The 20,900-nt window shown below is 36.1% G+C and overlaps 1 protein-coding gene across 1 annotated transcript in view; it reads left to right on the top strand.

Annotated features, from left to right (window-relative positions):
- Positions 1-20,900, top strand: part of LOC115283417 (fibronectin type III domain containing protein 3C1-like) — a 122,132-nt gene that overhangs the window by 60,973 nt on the left and 40,259 nt on the right. Inside the window, exons 2-8 of the mRNA XM_029929663.1 lie at positions 9,178-9,294; positions 12,914-12,989; positions 14,303-14,379; positions 15,683-15,926; positions 16,539-17,867; positions 18,606-18,658; positions 18,986-19,120. Of these exons, the coding sequence (XP_029785523.1) occupies positions 9,214-9,294; positions 12,914-12,989; positions 14,303-14,379; positions 15,683-15,926; positions 16,539-17,867; positions 18,606-18,658; positions 18,986-19,120 (1,995 nt within the window). The 5' untranslated portion in view covers positions 9,178-9,213. The remainder of the gene's footprint in view (positions 1-9,177; positions 9,295-12,913; positions 12,990-14,302; positions 14,380-15,682; positions 15,927-16,538; positions 17,868-18,605; positions 18,659-18,985; positions 19,121-20,900) is intronic.

The raw sequence follows: 20,900 nt of genomic DNA, 5'->3' as shown, positions 1-20,900 counted from the left end.
ATGGAGTACTACATGGCAATGAGAGGGAATGACATATGGCCCTTTGTAGGAAAGTGGATGGACCTTGAGGGTGTCATGCTGAGTGAAGTAAGCCAGGCAGAGAAGGACAGAAACCATATGTTTGCACTCATAGGTCTAGCAGGAAAACAGGAGAGACCTAATGGAGAACCAGGGGGAGCGGAGGAGGGAGAGAGAGTTGTGGAGAGAGAGGGATGCAAAACTTGAGAGACTATTGAATGCTGAGAATGAACTGAGGGTTGAAGGGGAAGGGGGAGGGGGGAAAAGAGGTGGTGGTGATGGTGGAGGGCACTTAAGGGGAAGAGCACTGGGTGTTGTATAGAAAACAATTTGACAATAAAATATTGTGGAAAAAAAAGAATATTTCCTGAAACCACGGGCTGTGGACAATCAATAAGCTTCCTTTAACAGAGGAATACTAACAGGTGCACAGTGCACAAGGAGCTTTTTAAAGCTGACAAGAGACAAAAAACTAGCCAAAATGACAAAACGAAGGCACTCTCTCCTGAAGAACCTCCAGGAAGAAGTCACAGCCACTGAACTGCTCAAGGAAGATCTAGACAACACACCAGATCAAGAATTTAAAAAACGTGTCATAAAAATAATCGCGGGGGTTGAAAAAAGCATCAAAGAAGCAACTGAGACAATGACTAGGTTTGAAAATAGGAGGAACGAGTTACAAAAAGGCTATAAGTGATGTGAATAATAAAATGGAGGCAGCCACCTCAAGGATTGACGAGGCAGAGAGAAAATAGGTGAATTATAAGGTATAGTTATAGTGTAAGAGGAAGCTGAAAAAAAGAGAGAGAAATTGATCCAGGGGCAGGAAAGGAGAATTCGAGAAATGAGTGATCCAATAAAAAGGAACATCATCTGTATCATAGGAATTCCTGAAGAGGAAGACAGAGAGAAAGGTCCAGAAGGGATACTAGACCAAATTATAACTGAAAATTTCCAAATCTCGGAAAAGAAATAGACATTCAAATTCAAGAGGCACAAAGAACCTCCTTAAGACATCATTTGAATCGACCTTCGGCATGATATATCATAGTGAAACTGGCAAAATATAAAGATAAAGAGAGAATTCTGAAAGCAGCTAGGGAGAAAAGGGCCCTCACATACAAAGGGAAACCTATCAGAGTGGTTACAGACCTATTTAATGAAACTTGGCAGGCCAGGAAGGAATGGTAGGAAATCTTCACTGTGATAAACAGAAAAAACATGCAGCCAAGAATCCTTTATCCAGCAAGCCTGTCATTCAAAATAGGAGAGGTAAAAGTGTTCCCAAATAAATAAAAATTGAGAGAATTCATGACCACCACACCAGCCCTACAAGAAATATTAAGAGGGACTCTATGAGGGAAATGTTGCAAAGAACACAAGGTGCCAGAGACACCACTATAAACATGAATTCTATGCAGAACACAATGACTCCAAACCCACATTTTTCAATAATAACACTGAATGTAAATGGACTGAATGCTCCAAGCAGAAGACACAGACTACCAGAATGAATAAAAAAAACAAAATCCATCTATTTGCTGTCTACAAGAGACTCATTTTCGACCTGAAGATACCTTCAGGTTGAAAACAAAGGGATGGAGAAATATCTATCATGCTACTGGAAGCCAAAAGAAAGCTGGAGTAGCCATACTTATATCAGACTGGACTTTAAAGAAAAGGCAGTAACAAGAGATGAAGGACTTTATATAATAATTACTGGATCTCTCCATCAGGAAGAGCTTACAATTATAAATATCTATGCAACAAATGTGGGAGTGCCCAAATACATAAAACAATTAATCACAGAAAGAAACATTCTTATTCATAAGAATGTGCTAATTGCAGGGGACTTTAATACTCCACTGACAGCAATGGAGAGATCAACCAGACAGAAAATCACTAAAGAAACAATGGACCTGAACGACACATTGTAACAGATGGAATTGATAGATATATTTAGAACTCTGCATCCTGAAGATAGGAAATTGACCCTCTTTTCGAGAGCACATGGCATATTCTCCAATATAGATCACATACTGGGGCATAAAGCAGTCCTCCATAAGTATAAAAGAATAGAGAACATACCATGCACACTTTCAGATCACAATGCTATGAAACTTGAAATTAACCACAGGAAAAAGACTGGAAAACCTCCAAAAACGTGGAGGTTAAAAAACACCCTACTAAAGAATGATTGGGCTAATCAGGCAATTAAAGAAGAAATTAAAAAATATATGGAAACCAACGAAAATGAAAATACAACAATCCAAAATCTCTGGGACACAGCAAAGGTGGTCCTAAGAGGAAGGTATATTGCAATCCAGACCAATTTCAACAAACTAGAAAAAGGGCAAATTCAAATCTAACAGAGCACCTAATGGAATTATAAGGGGAGTAGCAAGAGCACCCCAAACTCAGAAGAAGGAAAGAAATAATAAAGATAAGTGCAAAAATAAACAATATAGAATCCAGAAAAACAGTTGAGCAGATCATTGAAACCAAGAGTTGGTTCTTTGAAAAAATAAGCACAATTGATAAACCTCTAGCCAGGCTCCTCAGAAAGAAAAGAGAGACCACCCAGATAGACAAAATCATGAATGAAAAAAGATCTATTACAACCAATCCCATAGAAATACAAGCAATCATCAGAGATTACTATGAAAATTTATATGCCAACGAACTGGAAAACCTAGAAGAAATGGACAAATTCCTAAATGCACATGGACTGCCAAAATTCAAACGGGAAGAGATAGAAAGCATGAACAGACCAATAACCAGTGAAGAAATTGAATCTGTTATCAAAAATCTCCCAACGAATAAGAGCCCAGGGCCAGATGGCTTCCCAGGGGAATTCTAACAGACATTTAAAGCAGAGCTCATACCCATTCTTCTCAAACTATTCCAAAAAATAGAAATAGAAGGAAAACTTCCAAACTCATTCTACGAAGCCAGCATCACCTTGATACCCAAACCAGACAGGGACCCAGCCAAAAAAGAGAACTACAGACCAATATCCTTAATGAATACAGATGCAAAAATACTCAACAAGACACTGGCAAATCAAATTCAAAAGCATATAAAAAGAATTATCCATCATGATCAAGTGGGATTCATTCATGGGCTACAGGACTGATTCAATATTCAGAAATCCATCAATGTGATTCATCACATGAACAAAAGAAAGGATAAAAACCATATGATCCTGTCATTAGATGCAGAAAAAGCTGTTGACAAAATACAGCACCCTTTCTTTATAAACACACTTGAGAAAGGCAGAATAGAAGAAACTTCCCTAAATATTATGAAAAGCAGCTTATGAAAAGCCTCCAGCTAATATAATTCTCAATGGGGAAAAACTGAGAGCTTTCCCCCTGAGATCAGGAACACGACAGCGTTGTTCACTGTCACCATTGTTGTTTAACATAGTGCTGGAAGTCCTAGCATCAGCAATAAGACAACAAAAGGAAATAAAAGGCATCAGAATTGGCAAAGAAGAAGTCAAACTTTCACTTTTCACAGATGACATGATACACTACATGGGAAACCCAATTGACTCCACCAGAAGCCTTCTAGAACTGATCAATGAATTCAGTAGAGTTGCAAGGTACAAAATCAATGTAAAGAAATCAGTTGCATTCTTCTACACCAAAAATGAATCCGTGGAAAGAGAAATCAAGAAACTGATCCCATTCATGATTGCACGAAACACCATAAAATACCTAGGAGTAAATCTAACCAAGGATGTAAAAGACCTATAGAAAAACTACAGAAAACTATAGAAAACGTATGAAAGAGATTGAAGAAGACACCAAGAAATGGAAAAATATTCCCTGTTCATGGATCAGAAGAATAAACATTGTGAGAATGTCATTACTACCCAAAGCAATCTACACATTCAATGCAATCCCCATCAAAATTGCACCAACATTCTTCTCAAAGCTAGAACAAACTATCCTCAAATTCGTACGGATCCACAAAAGACCCCAAATAGCCAATGTTATATTGAAGAAGAAAACCAAAATGGGAGGCATCACAAATACAGACTTTAGCCTCTACTACAAAGCTGTCATCATCAAGACAGTATGCTATTGGCACAAAAACAGACACATAGACCAATGGAATAGAATAGAGAACCCAGAACTGGGCCCACAAATGTATGGCCAATTCATTTTTGACAAAGCAGGAAAGAGTATCTGATGGAAAAAAGCCAGCCTCTTTAGCAGATGTTGCTAGGAGAACTGGACAGCAACATGTAGAAGAATGAAACTAGACCACTTTCTTACACCATACTCAAAAATAAACTCAGAATGGATGAAGGAACTGAATGCGTGACAGGAAACCATCAAAACCCTCAAGGAGAAAGTAGGAAACAACCTCCTTGACCTCAACCGCAGCAATTTCCTACTTGACACATCCCCAAAGGCAAGGGAATCAAGAGCCAAAATGAACTCTTGGTACCTCATCAAGCTAAAAAGCTTCTGCACTGCAAAGGAAGCAGTCTAGAAAACTAATAGGCAACCGACAGAATGGGAAAAGATAGTTTCAAATGACATAACAGATAAAGGGCTAGTATCCAAAATCTCCAAGGAACTCACCAAACGCCACACCCGAAAAACAAATAACCCAGTGAAGAAATGCGCAGAAAACTTCTCCAAAGAGGACCTCCAGATGGCTTACAGGCACATGAAATGATGCTCACCATCACTCATCATCAGGGAAACACAAATCAAAACCACACTTAAATACCACCTCTTGCCAGTCAGAGTGGCTAAAATGAACAAATTCAGAGACTATAGATGCTGGTGAGGGTGTGGAGAGATGGGCACCCTCCTACCCTGTTGGTGGAAATGTAAACTGGTGCAGCCCCTCTGGAATACAGTGTGGAGGTTCCTCAAAAAACTATTCATAGAACTCTCTTATGACCCAGCAATGGCCCTGCTAGGGATTTATCCAAGGGATAGAGAAGTGCTGATGCATAGGGGCACATGTACCCCAATGTTTATAGCAGCCATGTCAACAATAGCCAAAACATGGAAAGAGCCTAAATGTCCATCACCTAATGAATTGATCAAAAAGATGTTGTGTATATATATATACACACACACACACACACACACACACACACACAATGGAGTATTACATAGCAATGAGGAAGAATGAAATATGGCCATTTGTAGCAAGGTGGATGGACCTCGAGGGTGTCATGCTAAGCGAAATAAGTCAGGCAGAGAAGGACAGATACCATTTGTTTGCACTCATAGGTGTAACAGGAGAACAGGAGAAACCTAATGGAGGACCAGGGGAAGGGGAAGATGGAAAGAGAGTTGGGGAGAGAGAGGGGGACAAAACCTGAGAGACTATTGAATACTGAAAATGAACTGAGGGTTGAAGGGGAAGGGGGAGTGGGGAGAAGAGGTGGTGGTGATGGAGGAGTGCACTTGTGGGGAAGAGCATTAGGTGTTGTATGGAAACCAATTTGATAATAAACTATTTTTAAAAAATTAAAATATAAAATAATATAAATTAAATTTAAAACTTTGATCTTTCTGTATCCAAGAAAAAATAACACAACAACATAAACAAAAACAGAAGCAACAACAAAATGAAAAAGCAAACAAAAAACCCCAAATGACCTAGATTCAGTTTTTCCTAGAGCTGAAACTTTGTAGCACTCTATGTATCATAAACTAAGCATGTAGAAGGGATTTGTGTTGGTCTTCTGGGTGAGAGCTTGCTGCTCTGTTTTTCCAGTCAATTTACCCTAGTGGAGATGTGCCTTTAGGGAGCAGGGAGTAGGACTTGTAACTGCTCTGTTCTACACTTGGTGACACTGTTTAGATCACTGGGGTAAATTCTTGTTGGGCTAATGGTGAAAATGGCGCCGTTATCTCTATTCTCCAGAGCTGAATGTTCTCACCCTCACAGACACAGGATCAATCAAACCTCCTGTGTCTCCGGCTTCCATCAGCTCAGAGCTATCCGCCTACCAGGCGGTGCCTCCCTTGAGAGTTTTATCTCAAATCTGGCAGTGTTTCAAAACCCCACCGTTCAGAGACATCTGAGGTTTGGACACTCAGTTATCCTCTTGTTGAGGGTAGGGGGTCTCACAGCACTGTAATTGATGCTCATTTGTCCCAGGAAATGGTCGCGCAACCGTGTAGCGACAGCAGCTCAGAGTTGATGGTAAATCGCAACACAGCTGGTTCCAGGGTTTGCTGCCCTCAGCCTGTGTTTTTGTTCCTATTCAGGTGAATGTGGCAGCACAGTGTTACCTGCTGGGTCTTTTGCCCATAGAAAGGCCATTTCACCTCTACCAAATGCACTCCAAGCAGGGGAACCGCTTCTCTACATGTGACCCAGGGAATCCTCAGATCACACTCTTCAGTCCCAGGACTTTGCTCTGCATCCTTATCAGAGCACCACCAGACACTGATCTCAGAAACTTCAGACTCTGTGCTCTGTTGTTTATAAATAAAATTGGCAGTATTGAAATCCTCTCTTTTTTCAGTGGTTTTCAGGAACAGTTTTCTTGTGCAGTCCCCTGTGTGAGTTTTCACTTTCTTTCTAGTTGCTTTCACGGTTAGTGCTTTCTTGTGCAAACCCAATGTGCTGCTCTCTCTCACTCTCTCTCTCCTCTCGGTGAAAAGGGATCCCTTCCCTCTGTGGCATCACAACTCTTCTCTCTCCCAATCCCCCCTCCACACCAGGTACCTGCTACATTCTCTCCCTCAAATTATGTAAATTGTTCTGTTAATCCTCAGATCATTTTCCTAGATGTTCAAAACGGTTTGATGTTGATCTAATTCGTTTGAGGGATGAAACAAGCGTAGGGTACCTTTACTACTGTGCCATCTTAACTACTACTGTTTTCTTTAATAATACTGATATGCCTATAAAAATGACAAAGTTCTATAGTTCTGCATTTTGATTATTCAATATATTATATATATTAAAAAGGATAAATTATCTTCATGAAAAAGTAATTGTGATATCATTGTTACTTTAAATTTTGATTGTTCTTATATAAATAATTTTGTAACATTGGTAGAAATTAAAGATATAAACATGAATTTAATATTTAATCCTTAAAATGATCAAATTAAACATAAGAGGAAGGAATAAAATGTTATCCAAGTGTTAAAACAAAATTTGATTCCTCATATAATAAACATCATTTGGGGCACCTGGGTGGCTCAGTTGGTTAAGCATCTGACTCTTTGTTTCAACTCAGGTAATGATCTCACAATTCATGAGTTTGAGCCTGGCATTGGGCTCCAAACTGTCAGGGCAGAGCCTGCTTGGGATTATCTTTCCCTCTCTGTCATTCAACCACTATCTCTCTCTCTGAAAATAAATAAATATGCTTAAATTTTTTTAAATAAACATTATTTAACCTGTAAAACTGAAATACTAAAAACAATTTCTCTAAATTGGACACTTATTTATATATAGTGTTAACTTGGTAATAGGAATTTTCAAAATATTTATATGTTAAGGAATATACTTACTAATTTTAGTTTCAAAACAATTAAAATTCCCTTCTCAATTTTTACTGAAGGATAATTATCTATCTCAGACTGTCTACTTTGAATCTGTTGATGTAAGGATGTCACCCAAGATTGAATCAACGATTAAATTAATTCTAGATCTGTTGGTGCCCAACTATAGAAAAGATAAGGATATGAAGCAGCAAACTCTATTAATACGACACTTCATGTGCACCATGATTGGAAGTCCTGATGAAAATGAACAGGTTAAGGGATGGGAGGGTGTACACACACACACACACACACACACACACACAAAGAGTTAGTTCCCATAGTCTCTATTTTTAAAATGTCATTGTAAGTTGTTTCAAATATTGATCAGTCAAGTCCTTAGAATGAGCTGGATAACAATGACTTTTGCAATAAGTGAAACAAATTTTGTGGTAATACAAGAGAGATTTAAGTTAGCCTAATGTGCCTTCCACTGTTGAATAATTTAGAAAGAGCATTAAGTCCATAGCCATTTCCTATATCCCTACCTTAGGAGAACATACACATTTTCCTGCTGGATATATCCCATATTTCTTTATGAATCCCAACAGTTTTTTCAAAAAAAATTAAGTGACTCTCATTTATGAAAAGTTGTATTACCAGGCAAAAAATCTCCTAATACTGTATAAAAAACTTGATAAGGAAATGATGTAAATGGTGTCTACAATTATGACACAGTGAACATTCTTTTACATCAGTGTTACCAAGGAGTTGTAAGCCACAACAGTATACTTCATTTGGAGGACTTGCCTAGTTCCAAGAGGTTCTCTCTTAGGTATCCTTTTTATACCTTCAAAACAATCATATTTTTCTTTCTGATTTTTGTCCAAGTGTTTATAGAATCAAGAATCTGGACTAATCTACCATATTTTATCACTTGTAGCCATCAACACATGAAGTATTTGAACTTGGAAAGTATTTTAAGTTTAAAGGTTTGGGTTTGAAGCTTTGGATTATGTTTAAGATATTTGGTTTCAGTGTCTAAGTTAAGGTAAATAGCTATGCTTTTATCCTTTTTCAAAGGATCTAGTTAATCCTTACAGCCTTCTAATCCATTTAAAGTCTTATTTAGCAGTTAACATCATAGATTATAAATTAACTGAATTTGATCTGAGTCAATTAAATGACCAATGATTTGTTTAACTAAACCATTCTTCACACTGTAAAATAGAGCTATCTTCGTTTGTTTTCATGAGTGAAGAGTGAACAAATCTCTGCGCTCTATATTTCATATATTTTTATTTATGAAGAGCAATAATTATTTAGAAATGTTGCCTTAAAACAATACAGGTAAACATTTTTGGAGAGAAAAGTTATTTAAAATGGGTTTCTAAGGACTATTTAATCAGGTTTTGTCATTTGAAATCACTACTTTGGGGACACCTGGGTGGCTCAGTCAGTTAAGCGTCAGACTTTGGCTCGGTCATGATCTCACAGTTCATGAGTTCAAGCTCTGCGTCAGGCTCTGTGTTGACAGCTCGGAGCCTGGAGCCTGCTTTGGATTCTGTCTCCTTCTCCCTCTGCCCCTCCCTCACTCATGCTCTGTCTCTCAAAAATAAATGTTAAAAAATATTTTAAATCACTGCTTTGACTTCATTTGTTTAATCTTTCATTTTAGAAACGTCACTTACTGTGAAAGTCAATATTTATAGACATGGCTGAACATGAGCTTGCATCTACTCTTACTGAAATACCTCCTATAGTTCCAGTTATCAATGTGGACCCCATGCATCAGGTAAAGATAGTTTTGCTTAGTTTTTCATTATAACTGGACAAATTTTTCTTGAATCCAGCATTGGCTTTTATTTGAAAAAGTGTATCATTCAGAAGTGCTAATGCATAGGGGCACATGTACCCCAATATTCATAGCAGCACTTTCAACAATAGCCAAATCATGGAAAGAGCCTAAATGTCCATCAACTGATGAATGAATCAAGAAGATGTGGTTTATATATATAATGGAATGCTACATGGCAATGAGAAAGAATGAAATCTGGCCATTCGTAGCAAAGTGGATGGACCTCGAGGATGTCATGCTAACAAAATAAGTTAGAGAAGGACAGATACCATATGTTTTTCAATCGTAGGTTTAACAGAAGAAACTTAACAGAGAATCATGGGGAGGGGAAGGGGATAAAATAGTTAGGGAGAGGGAGGGAGACAAACCATGAGAGACTCTTGAATACTGAAAACAAACTGAGGGCTGAAGGGGAAGGAGGGAAGGGTGATGGTCATGAAGGAGGGCACTTGTGGGGAAGAGCACTGGTTGTTATATGGAAACCAATTTGACAATAAACTATTAAAAATAAATAAATCAAAGTTAAATTTTAAAAAATAATTAATTAATTTAAAAATAATAAAAAATAAAAATATTTTTAAGTGTATCATTTTTATGATTGGTCACTTAGTTCACAAGTTTCCAATCTTTTCACCAACATTGATTTATCTTCCTTGTAGGTCTTTTAAAATCCCCTTAGAGACATTTAACATTACTTTAGGCCACATATAACCTCTTTTTAGGTTGCTTTAGCTGTTTTTTTAGCCTCCCTTGATCAGCTCAAAACTCCTGGTTTTGAAAATTTATATTATCCACAGACAGTATTTTCTGAAGAATAGTTTAAAAATATGACTCTAAAGGCACCTGGGTGGTTCAGTTGGTTAAACATATCCGACTTCAGCTCAGGTCGTGATCTCACAATTTGTGAGTTTGAACCCCGCGTTGGGCTCTGTGCTGACAACTCAGAGCCTGGAGCCTGCTTTGGATTTTGTGTCTCCCTCTCTCTTTGTCCCTTCCCCACTCACACTCTGTCTCTCTCTCTTTTAAAAAGTGAATACACATTTTTAAAAACTTAAAAATATGGCTCTAAGGCAGGCTAATCTTTTTCATACTCGTTCACAGCTGTAAGTTAAACTGTCTAATATTTAAAAGTAACATTTTAAGCCGCAATGACTTCTACCTACAGGACTGGTCTCAAGAAAGAGTATGGTTTAGATATAACATTTATTCATTTAAAATTTTTTAATGTTTATTTATTTTTGAAAGAGGGAGACAGACCAAGAGTGGAGAAGGGGCAGAGAGAGAGAGGGAGACAGAATCTGAAGTAGGCTTTAGGCTCTGAGCTGTCAGCACAAAGCCCAATGCGGGGCTCAAACCCATAAACTGCAATATCATGACCTGATCTGAAGTCGGGGACTTAACCAACTGAGCCACACAGGTGCCCCTAACATTTATTCATAAATTTATCTATTCAAGGGGCTTCGGGGTGGCTGTCAGTTGAACTTCTGACTCTTGGTTTCAGCTCAGGTCACAATCCTGGGGTCATGAGATCAAACCCTGGACTGGGTTCCTCGCTGGGTGTGGCGCCTGCTTGGGATTCTCTCTCTCTCCCTCTAAAATAAAAAATAATTTTAAAAATCTATTCAAGAAAAGTCTTATCTGCATATACAATGTGAAAAGATTACTTAACTTTTCTTTGGAGTTCAAAAAAAGTAAATGTTGTACTTCTGACTTATAATTTGGCTTGACATCACCATATCAAAAGAAACTGTTCTATTGATTGTTTCCTTTGCTGTACAGAAGCCTTTTATCTTCATGAGGCCCCAATAGTTTATTTTCGCTTTTGTTTCCCTTGCCTCAGGAGATATATCAAGTAAGTTGCTGTGGCTAGTGTCAAAGGGGTTGCTGCCTGTGTTCTCCTCTAGGATTTTGATGGTTTAGTTAAATTTAGGTCTCTCATTCATTTTGAATTTATGTGTGTGTGTACAGTGTAAGAAAGTGGTCCAGTTTCATTCTTTTGCATGTTCCTCTCCAGTTTTCCCAACATCATTTGTTGAAGAGCCTTTTATGCATTGGATATTCTTTTCTGCTTCACCAAAGATTAATTGACCATACAGATGTGGGTTTATTTCTGGGCTTTCTATTCTGTTCTATTGATCTATGTGTCTGGTTTTGTGCCAGTACCATACTGTCTTGATCACTAGTTTTGTAATAGAACTTGAAGTCTGGAATTGTGATGCCTACAGCTTTGCTTTGCTTTTTCAGTATTGCTTTGGGGTCTTGTGGTTTCCTACAAATTTAGGATTGTTTGTTATAGATCTGTAAAAAAAATGCTGGGTTTTTTTTATAAGGATTGCATTAAATGTGTACAATGCTTTGGATAGTATAGCCATTTACACATATTTGTTCTTCCAATCCATGAACATGGAATGTTTTTCCATTTCTTTGTGTCATCTTCAGTTTCTTTCATCAGTGTTTTATAGACTTTAAACCACAAGTCATTTCCCTCTTTGGTTAGGCTTATTCCTAGGTGTCTTATGTTTATTTTGTTTTGTTTTGTTTTGTTTTGTTTTTGCACAATTGTAAGTGTGATTGGTTCCTTGATTTCTCTTTCTGCTGCTTCATTACTGGTGTATAGAAATGCAACAGATTTCTGGTTTTTTTATTTTGTACATTGTGACTTTACTAAATTTGTGTATGAGTTCTAGTAATTTTTTGGAGGAGCTTTTAGTGAATATTTGAATTCTTCTTTACTGATTTGGGTGCCTTTTATTTCTTGCTATTGTCTTATTCCTGTGGCTAGGAATTCCAAAACAGGGGTTAAATAAGAGGGTGAGAATGGATATCCTTGTCTTGTTCCTCAAAAAGTTAAAAATGGAACTACGTTGTGATCCACAAATTGCAGTGCTAGGTATTTACCCAAAGGATACCAAAAATACTAATTTGAAGGTGTATATGCATCCCAATGTTTATAGCAGCATTATCTACAATACCCAAGTCATGGAAACAGTTCAAATGTCCACTGACTGATGAATGGCTAAAGAAGATGTGGTATACAATGGAATATTATTCAGCTCTAAAAATAATGAAGTCTTGCCATTTGCAATGACATGGACAGAGCTAGAGAGCATAATGCTAAGGTGAAATAGGTCAATTAGAGAAAGACAAATACCATATGATTTCTCTCATATGTGGAATTTAAGAAATAAAACAAATGAGTAAAGAAAAAGAGAGAGACAAACCAAGAAATAGACTCTTAACTGTAGAGCGCAAACTGGTGATTACCACAGGGGAGGTACCTGGGGAGGCGAGTTAAATAGGTGATGAGGATTAAGGAGTGCACTTTTGTGAGGAGCACCAGGTGTTGAATGCAAGTGTTAAATCACTAAATTGTACAGCTAAAACTAATATTACACTATATGTTAACTAACTTCAATTTAGAGCAAAGCATTTATTTTTTAATAGTTTATTGTCAAATTAACTTCAATTTAAATAAAAGCTTTTAGAAATTACAATGCTGATTTTGCATAGATTAATCAACATAAAAGTATGTCATCAAAGAATGGTTTATTTCTAGATTATATTGGTTCAAGTTAACCCTGGGGAGACCCTCACCCTCAAGTCTGATGATGGGAATATTCAGAGTATCCAAGGTCAGTAAAAGTATAATCAGATGTGTTTTACTTGAAAGCAAATAGATTACTAGTAACCTATTCCATTAGTATCCTTTCCTGTTGGAAACAGATGAAATGCTTTTAAATTTATATAGTCCTCACAGGAGGATAATATCAATAGAACAACCAGGGCTAGTCTTACTAGAAATCCTCATGTAAGTTACACTTTTTTAAATTGAAGATTAATTGAAGAATTCCATTTGAAAAAGTTCATATTTAGGATATATTGACAGTTTTAGACTCTTTTATTGGAGATGATTACTGAGGCCTTCAGAGAGCTGATTCATTCATACATTCAAATACTTCTTTAGTGCCTATCATGTTCCAGTACTACACTAGATATTCAAAATAGAACAATACACAAGAGGGGGATAAATTATTTATATATGCATGTTAATTTGCTATATTTATACATATATACATATAGAATTGATTCCACAGCAATATAAAATTAATATTTATGTCCTATAAGATTTAGTATTATTTCAAATCGTGATGAATATTTTTGTTCTTATGCCAATTATTGTGTATCTTGAATTACTTTAGAGCTATGCTCAAAAAAATTTTAAGCATTATCATTTAGCAATGGATTCCATATGACTGCTATATAAACTTTATTATAAACTCATATGTATTATTTTCCCCCTTATTAAAAGTAAATTATGATTCTAGGACTTGAGAGCCACATATATTTTTTAAACTAAGCATTAATTATAATAATTTCAGATTAACAAAAGAATGATGACTCATAAAAGTGTCCATTCTGTGTCGGATTTTTAGTTCTTATGCAATTGTATATGTAAAACAGTAAGAATAACTAGTATAAAAGCAGGGCATCACAGGAGTAGTATTTGGTCCTTCTCTATATTATTCTGTTTTCTAAAACCTATTTCACTTTACTATTATCAATGGAAAGCTTAAAATTTAAATGTTATTATATAACATCACTATATGAAATATATTTTAGGGTTCAGAGTAAAACTATTACTCAATATATACATAAGTAAAAGTACAATTATACTGGAAAGCTGATAGTTCATTTTTACTAGCAGTAAAATTTGCCAACATTTTTATAATATAAATTTTACCCAATCCACATTATGTGCTTATTTTCCATCATTTATGATGAATTTGCATTGATTCATCTACATTCATACCTAGTCTCCTTTGCAAGTAGACAACTTGCATTTTCTAAATGGCTGGCTGTTGCTAAAGTTTGAAGCTAGTTTTCACTGTGAAAAGTTAAATGTTTAAAGTTATTAAAGAATTTATTAATAATAATTGTCTTTTAGGACCTGCTGATGTACCTCTAATGTCACCAAGTGGTACTTTGCCACCAATATATCTTCCTCCTGGTTACATGTCTCAGGTATACTAATATGTTTTTATTTAATATTTAGCACTAAGGCATCATTAACAGTTATTTTTATGTCCCTATATGACAAGAGAATTTCTGGAATACTATTTCGTTGTTCATTTTACTGTTATCATCATTGCTAAAAAGCAATAGCGGTGATGCTTAACCAAATCTCCCTTAGATTGTCTTGTAAATAATGTCTTATTCATCTAACAAAGTTATATCTCTTCATATTTATTAATCCTCTATTTTTTTATTTCTGAGTACCTTAACCAATCTTAATTATCTATTACAATTGCTGCAGTAATGGTTTCTGAGAGTGTGTAGGCTTTAGTTCCTAAAAGTACTTAATATTTTAGTTCAGTAGTATTTCATTCTCAGATGCTGGACAACAAAGGGCACTTTTTGTAAACTCCTTAAATATTTACTAAGCACTTAAATAGACAAGGAGGTTTGGCTCCCATAGATATTAACAAGATATTTCATGGCCTCAGAAATTTTATAATTGAGGATGTGTGTTTTTCTATTGCATAACTGTGGAAATCAAGAACATGCTAAATAAGTCAATATGGTTTGATTCTAAATGGAATTATCTATTTCAACAATATGTAACAAAAGTACAAATGCATATACTCTTTCACCTAGCAATTCCACTTTGAGGAATTTATCCTACAGATATAACTTTTACAAATTTTGAATAATAAATATATAAGATTATTCACTACAATATTGTTTATAATCACAGAAAGCTGGAAACAACCCACATGCTTGTCAATGGAGGACTGTGTATAATGGAGGACATCCATATTATGGAGTACTAAGAAATTATGCAAAAAAGTGGGGAAGCTCTATGTACTGATATAGAAAGATCTTTAAGATATATTGCTAAGTGTAAAAAGCAACATACACATGGTAATAGTGCAAATTATGCTACCTTTTATATCATAAAAAGGAGGAAAAATAAGAATCTGTACAATCTGTCTTGTATAGACAAACTCTGGAAGGATTTATAAGACACTGAGAACAATAGTTATCAATGGGGAGTATTGAGCAGATAAGGTTAAAGAGGGACACTTTTCATATATAGTGTTTTTATACTTTATGGTTTTAAACCATGTCAATATATTATCTATTGTCAAACAATTACCTTTTTGAAAGCTATCTTGTCTTCTGCTTGATATAGTTTCACTTCATTATTACTTTTTGATCCCTTAGATTTTGTAAATTAAGAGAACAGGATATAAATCTAAAACTTAGTAGAAATGCCAAGTTTTATTAATTCCAATATGTTTTATGTTTCTGTGTTCCAACTTAGGTGGTGGACGAAAATGGCATTCGCAAAATTATCATTGTGCCTCAGACAATTGACTATCACACAACCATGCCTGCTCCTATACAAAAAGTACCCCATTTCATTACACCATCCTCTCCTATGTATCTACAAGGTTCTCAATTTATGTATCCCTCAGCTCAAGGGGAATTTCTACCACCTTACATCCAAGAGCCTATGCCACAGGAGCTGCCACCACCAGCAACAGATATATACCACGAGCAGCAAGGTAGCATATAATTTTCTTAAATAGGAAATATTTTGAGTTTGTTAAAACTAACAGCTTTGGGAAATTATTAAAATGAAAAAATAGAAAATAGTAACATTTTCATGAATGTTTGCATTTCATACACGTATATTAAGACTGATGAAAATAAGTACTGGTTTGCATCTCATATGCTCATAAACATAATTTTCTATAATTTTTGTACTTTGATATGACATGTGATTTATGATATTTATTTTTACTGATTGAGTCAATATAATTATATCATAAAATCATAAAAGAATGTTTTGATTATTAATGTCATGCAGTGGGAATATAAAAGACATTGAAGGATCAACATTACAATCATCTTAGAGCCTTAAAATTTGGAAGTAGAGATATTCCCTAGGAAAGTCTTATCTGTATTTTCTCATTTTTCTTTCTGTACATATCAAAACCTTATAGAAACACATACACACACACCCCTAATATCTGTATTACAGGAAAATAGGAAAAATTTGAAGAGTTAAACATGGCTTATCAGTGCTTTTTTTGCTGGTTTGAAGGATATATTAAAAAGAACTTGAGATAGGTATTTGTTATCATTACTAAACAGTATTCCATTATCTCTTTTAGAAACTTATTCCCATGGAAGAGCAAATTATAACCAGTTTGATGAAAGGGCTGCTAAAATGGAAGAACATATGAAGAAAAACCTGGGAGAATGCCAAGTTGGCAGACAAAAGAATAACGATATGGTTAACAACACCTCTTTGCATGTGAACAAAACCAACGATTTTTCCAGTATTCCTCCCACTCCAAGCACTTACACTGTGGACTATGCTCCAAGTACCTACACTGTTGACAATACCTTGAGCACGCACACTGTGGATAATGCTACACAAACCTACACTGACAGTACATCAAGTACCTATACTGTGGACAACACTTCAAGCACTTTCACTGTGGAAAATGTTCCATGCACCTACACTGTTGAAAATACTTTGAGCACTTACACTGTGGACAATGGTCCAAGTACCTACACTGTGAACAATGCTCAGAACATTTACACTGCTGACAGCACTCCTAGTACTTACATTGTTGACAGCCCTCCAAGCACTAACATTGCTAACAGTACTCCCGGCAACTCTTCCACTGACCATGTCCCTAGTACTCCCACTACAGATAGTGCTCTTTCTTCCACCATTGATAGTGTTCCAAACTCTTCCAGCTCTAGTTATGTCCCCAAGATTTACACTTCTGACAGTACTCCCAAGCCATTGCCTATTGACAGCACTCCAAGCCCTTCCATTTCTGACCATGCTCGCAGCACTCCCATCTCTGAAAGTGCTCCCAGCCCTTCCATCCCTGAAAGTGCTCCCAGCCCTTCCATCCCTGAAAGTGTTCCCAGCACTCCCATCTCTGAAAGTGCTCCCAGCACTCCCATCCCTGAAAGTGTTCCCAGGCCTTCCATCTCTGAAAGTGTTCCCAGCACTCCCATCTCTGAGAATGTTCCCAGCACTCCCATCCCTGAAAGTGCTCCCAGCCCTTCCATCTCTGAAAGTGTTCCCAGCACTCCCATCCCTGAAAGTGTTCCCAGCACTCCCATCTCTGAAAGTGCTCCCAGCCCTTCCATCTCTGAAAGTGTTCCCAGCACTCCCATCCCTGAAAGTGTTCCCAGCACTCCCATCCCTGAAAGTGCTCCCAGCCCTTCCATCTCTGAAAGTGTTCCCAGCACTCCCATCCCTGAAAGTGTTCCCAGCACTCCCATCTCTGAAAGTGCTCCCAGCACTTCTGCCATTGATGGTGATCCCAGTGCTTCCAATGCTGCCAGCAATTCCAACACTGTCAGTGCTCATGTTGAGACTAGTCCTGGAAAGAAATGGAATGCTACAAGAAGTAGAGACATCAAGCAGAAACCAGGTGGAAAACAAAACAAACTATCATCAAGTGCTGCAGAAAAAGGTAAGGTCAGGAGTTTGGTTTTGCTGCCAATCAATAAACATCCTAATGTTTAGGAATCTCCGTACATCTTAGATATTTAGGTGCCATTTTCTGTTTCCATTTCCTCTTGTCTTCTTTGTATCCTTAAATCTAAATTCTTTTTTTATAGTTTTTTTGTTTTATTGATATTTGAGACTTAGACGGAGCATGAGCGGGGGAGGGGCAGAGAGAGGAGACACACAGTCTGAAACAGGCTCCAGTTTCTGAGCTGTCAGCACAGAACCTGATACGGAGCTCAAACCCACAAACTGTGAGATCATGACCTGAGCCGAAGTCTGACGCTTGACCGACTGAGCCACCCAGGCGCCCTCCCTAAATCTAAATTCTTAATGAAACCACAGTTGAAATTCCTTTTTAAATCATGGAGAAATGACCATCCTCATGCAAAATGTATCATGTATTTAATATGCACACCACATAATTATTTTCTAGTTGCCTTCCAGTGAAACATTGCAAATTATTTTATAATTGTAATTCACATTATTTCATTTAAGTTAGGGACTCTCTTTTGTCAGAGTTTGTTTGATAACATACATTTTACACTTCTCTCTTCCTTTAAAACTTTAACGTAAATTGCTACTAGGTGTTTAGTAAGTAGCTCTCCTGGTGATGATGTATTTGTAGTTGGGTAATAGACATCTAACTTCTTTCTCTTGTTTTTGCCAATGTAATATTTTCTTTTGGGGTCTTTTCTTTTAGAATGCATAATAAAACATGGGAAGTCATGCTGTTTCACTATTGAGAAACCTATAGTAAGTAACTAAACTGAATATTTAAACATTCCTTTTAATTTAGTTTTTCACTCTAAAATGTGCAAATTCACTGATATTTTTCACTAGTAAAGTTTTAATTTGAAGCCTTTACCTAGTTAAAATTTCATAATCTCCTTCAGCTATACATAAAGATTCAGAATAGTATTATTAAAAAATATTAATGGCATTGTTTAATCACTGTATTTAAGCACCTAATATGAGAAGAATAATATTCTTAGCATCAAAAACATGTAAGAAAAGATTATACTTATAAGTTACAGGTTATATTTTTTAAATATCCCACTTGAATTTTGATATTTATTTTAGGTTTCTGATATTCAAACAAGATCTGCTGTTATTTCATGGAAACTACATGGTTCTAAGAAATGTGATCACACCAAATCTCCTGTGACATTTGAACTGGCAATATCTAACAGTGGTAAAAATGGAAACTATAAAAATGTATATATGTAAGTCTGTTTATTTTTAATCATCTCTCATTTCTCATAATTCAATTCAAATAAGCTATCTAAATGTATAGACCTCAACTTATACCTAGACTGGGTTCTAAAGATCTTTTTCTGAAAAACTTTCCAAGCTTTAAATGAAATTTTCTACTAAAATAGTTTTATATGTGGTGGGAGGTTGCCAGGTCAGTCCGTGAAATTCAATGAATCCTAGGTATGTTAGTGCTGAGAAGGACCTTAAATATCAACTGGTTCATTCTATTCAGTTTACAGCTTTCCTTTTAACAAGTTTATACTCTGGGGAGAAATGTTCCCTCCAATTCTCCCTTCTCTTTTTTCACTTAGGTCATTTTAGGGAAAAAAATCACTTTATGGTAGGCCCTTGGCAACACAAATGAGGTATTTGCATTGCAATGGGATTTAAGACTTGGGCTTTCTTGGAAAATTCATTACAGAAGCTAGTTATAAGGTGGAGCTATGACTAACAAGATGAGCTTAGCAATGTGCTCAGAAGATAGAACCAGGACTAGGGAGAATACAATAGAGGACACAACAAGAGCATACCCAACCACTCTGAACAAACAGCTTCTCAACCAAATAAAGAGATGCAATCTGAAAAGAGAACAAACAGAGAGGCACAGTAGAAAGGAAATCACAAGTGAGCAAGAAGGAGAAATTCCTTTGCCCACCAAACAATTATGCAAGATATAAGTCAGAGATCTAGAACTGTCTGTACAACACTTTAAAAATCCAAAAAAGTAGCTACTTTTATGTAGGAAATGGATGATTAAGTCTTTGGTGGACCTCAAGCATATTGTAGTATAGAAGTGGAATTTAAGGAAAGGTATTAAGTAGGCTATGTTGTAGCTTATGAACAAGTAATAAATTGTATCATTTATCTTGAATGTATCATAGATAAGCTGCTATATAACGATTGCCACTTCAGATAGCTGTGAAATTAAGTGATTAACTAGTTGTTACTTAACCTTCTAATTTCTGTATAAGTCTAATTACATGAAACAGAAGTTGGTGTTTTGATTTTTTACTTTGCTTTTCTGTTTGGAGTGTCATTGTAACCACTGTATTTTAAATGATGGAAAATAATTGCATATGTTAAAAAATATGAAACTTTATAAAGTAAAAAAAATAAAATAAGAAAAAAAATAAATAAAATAAAATAAAATAAAAATAATTGCCAAAATCAAAAAAATAAAAATTTAAAAAAATAAAAATCATAACACATCTTAAACTTCATTTGCTAAAATTTGTCATCTTTACTCGGAGACTTAAAGTGAAATTTTAAATGTAACTAGTTACGAAAAGTTTCACTTCCTTTATAATTAGCAGCTAGAAACTTTAAATTTAAGAAGTATAATACACAGTCTTCTCTGTTGGGTAGAGGGATGGAAAGATGTAAAATGTGATGAAAAGCTATTTGTGAAATTAAGTTTTGCATGAGGTTACATGGTGGTCTTTTTTGGTGTTATGTATTTAATAAAAGTCTGTTTTTTAATAAAAAAAATATTCTAATCACCCTACAATCTTGAATGGACTTTGCATAGAAATATCAGCCTTTGCTTAAAAAATAATCATCTTAGGGCACCTGGGTGGCTCAGTCATTTAAGCATCCATCTTCAGCACAGGTCATGAACTCATTGTCTGTGGGTTTGAGCTCTGGCTGACAGCTCAGAGACTGGAGCCTGCTTCGGATTCTGTGTCTCCCTCTATTTCTCTGCCCCTCCCCTGCTCATTCCTAGGTACTTATGACTGTTTCA

This window comes from Suricata suricatta, chromosome X, assembly GCF_006229205.1.
Source record: "Suricata suricatta isolate VVHF042 chromosome X, meerkat_22Aug2017_6uvM2_HiC, whole genome shotgun sequence".
Taxonomy (NCBI): domain Eukaryota; kingdom Metazoa; phylum Chordata; class Mammalia; order Carnivora; family Herpestidae; genus Suricata; species Suricata suricatta.
This window is presented reverse-complemented; position numbering and strand designations above follow the sequence as displayed.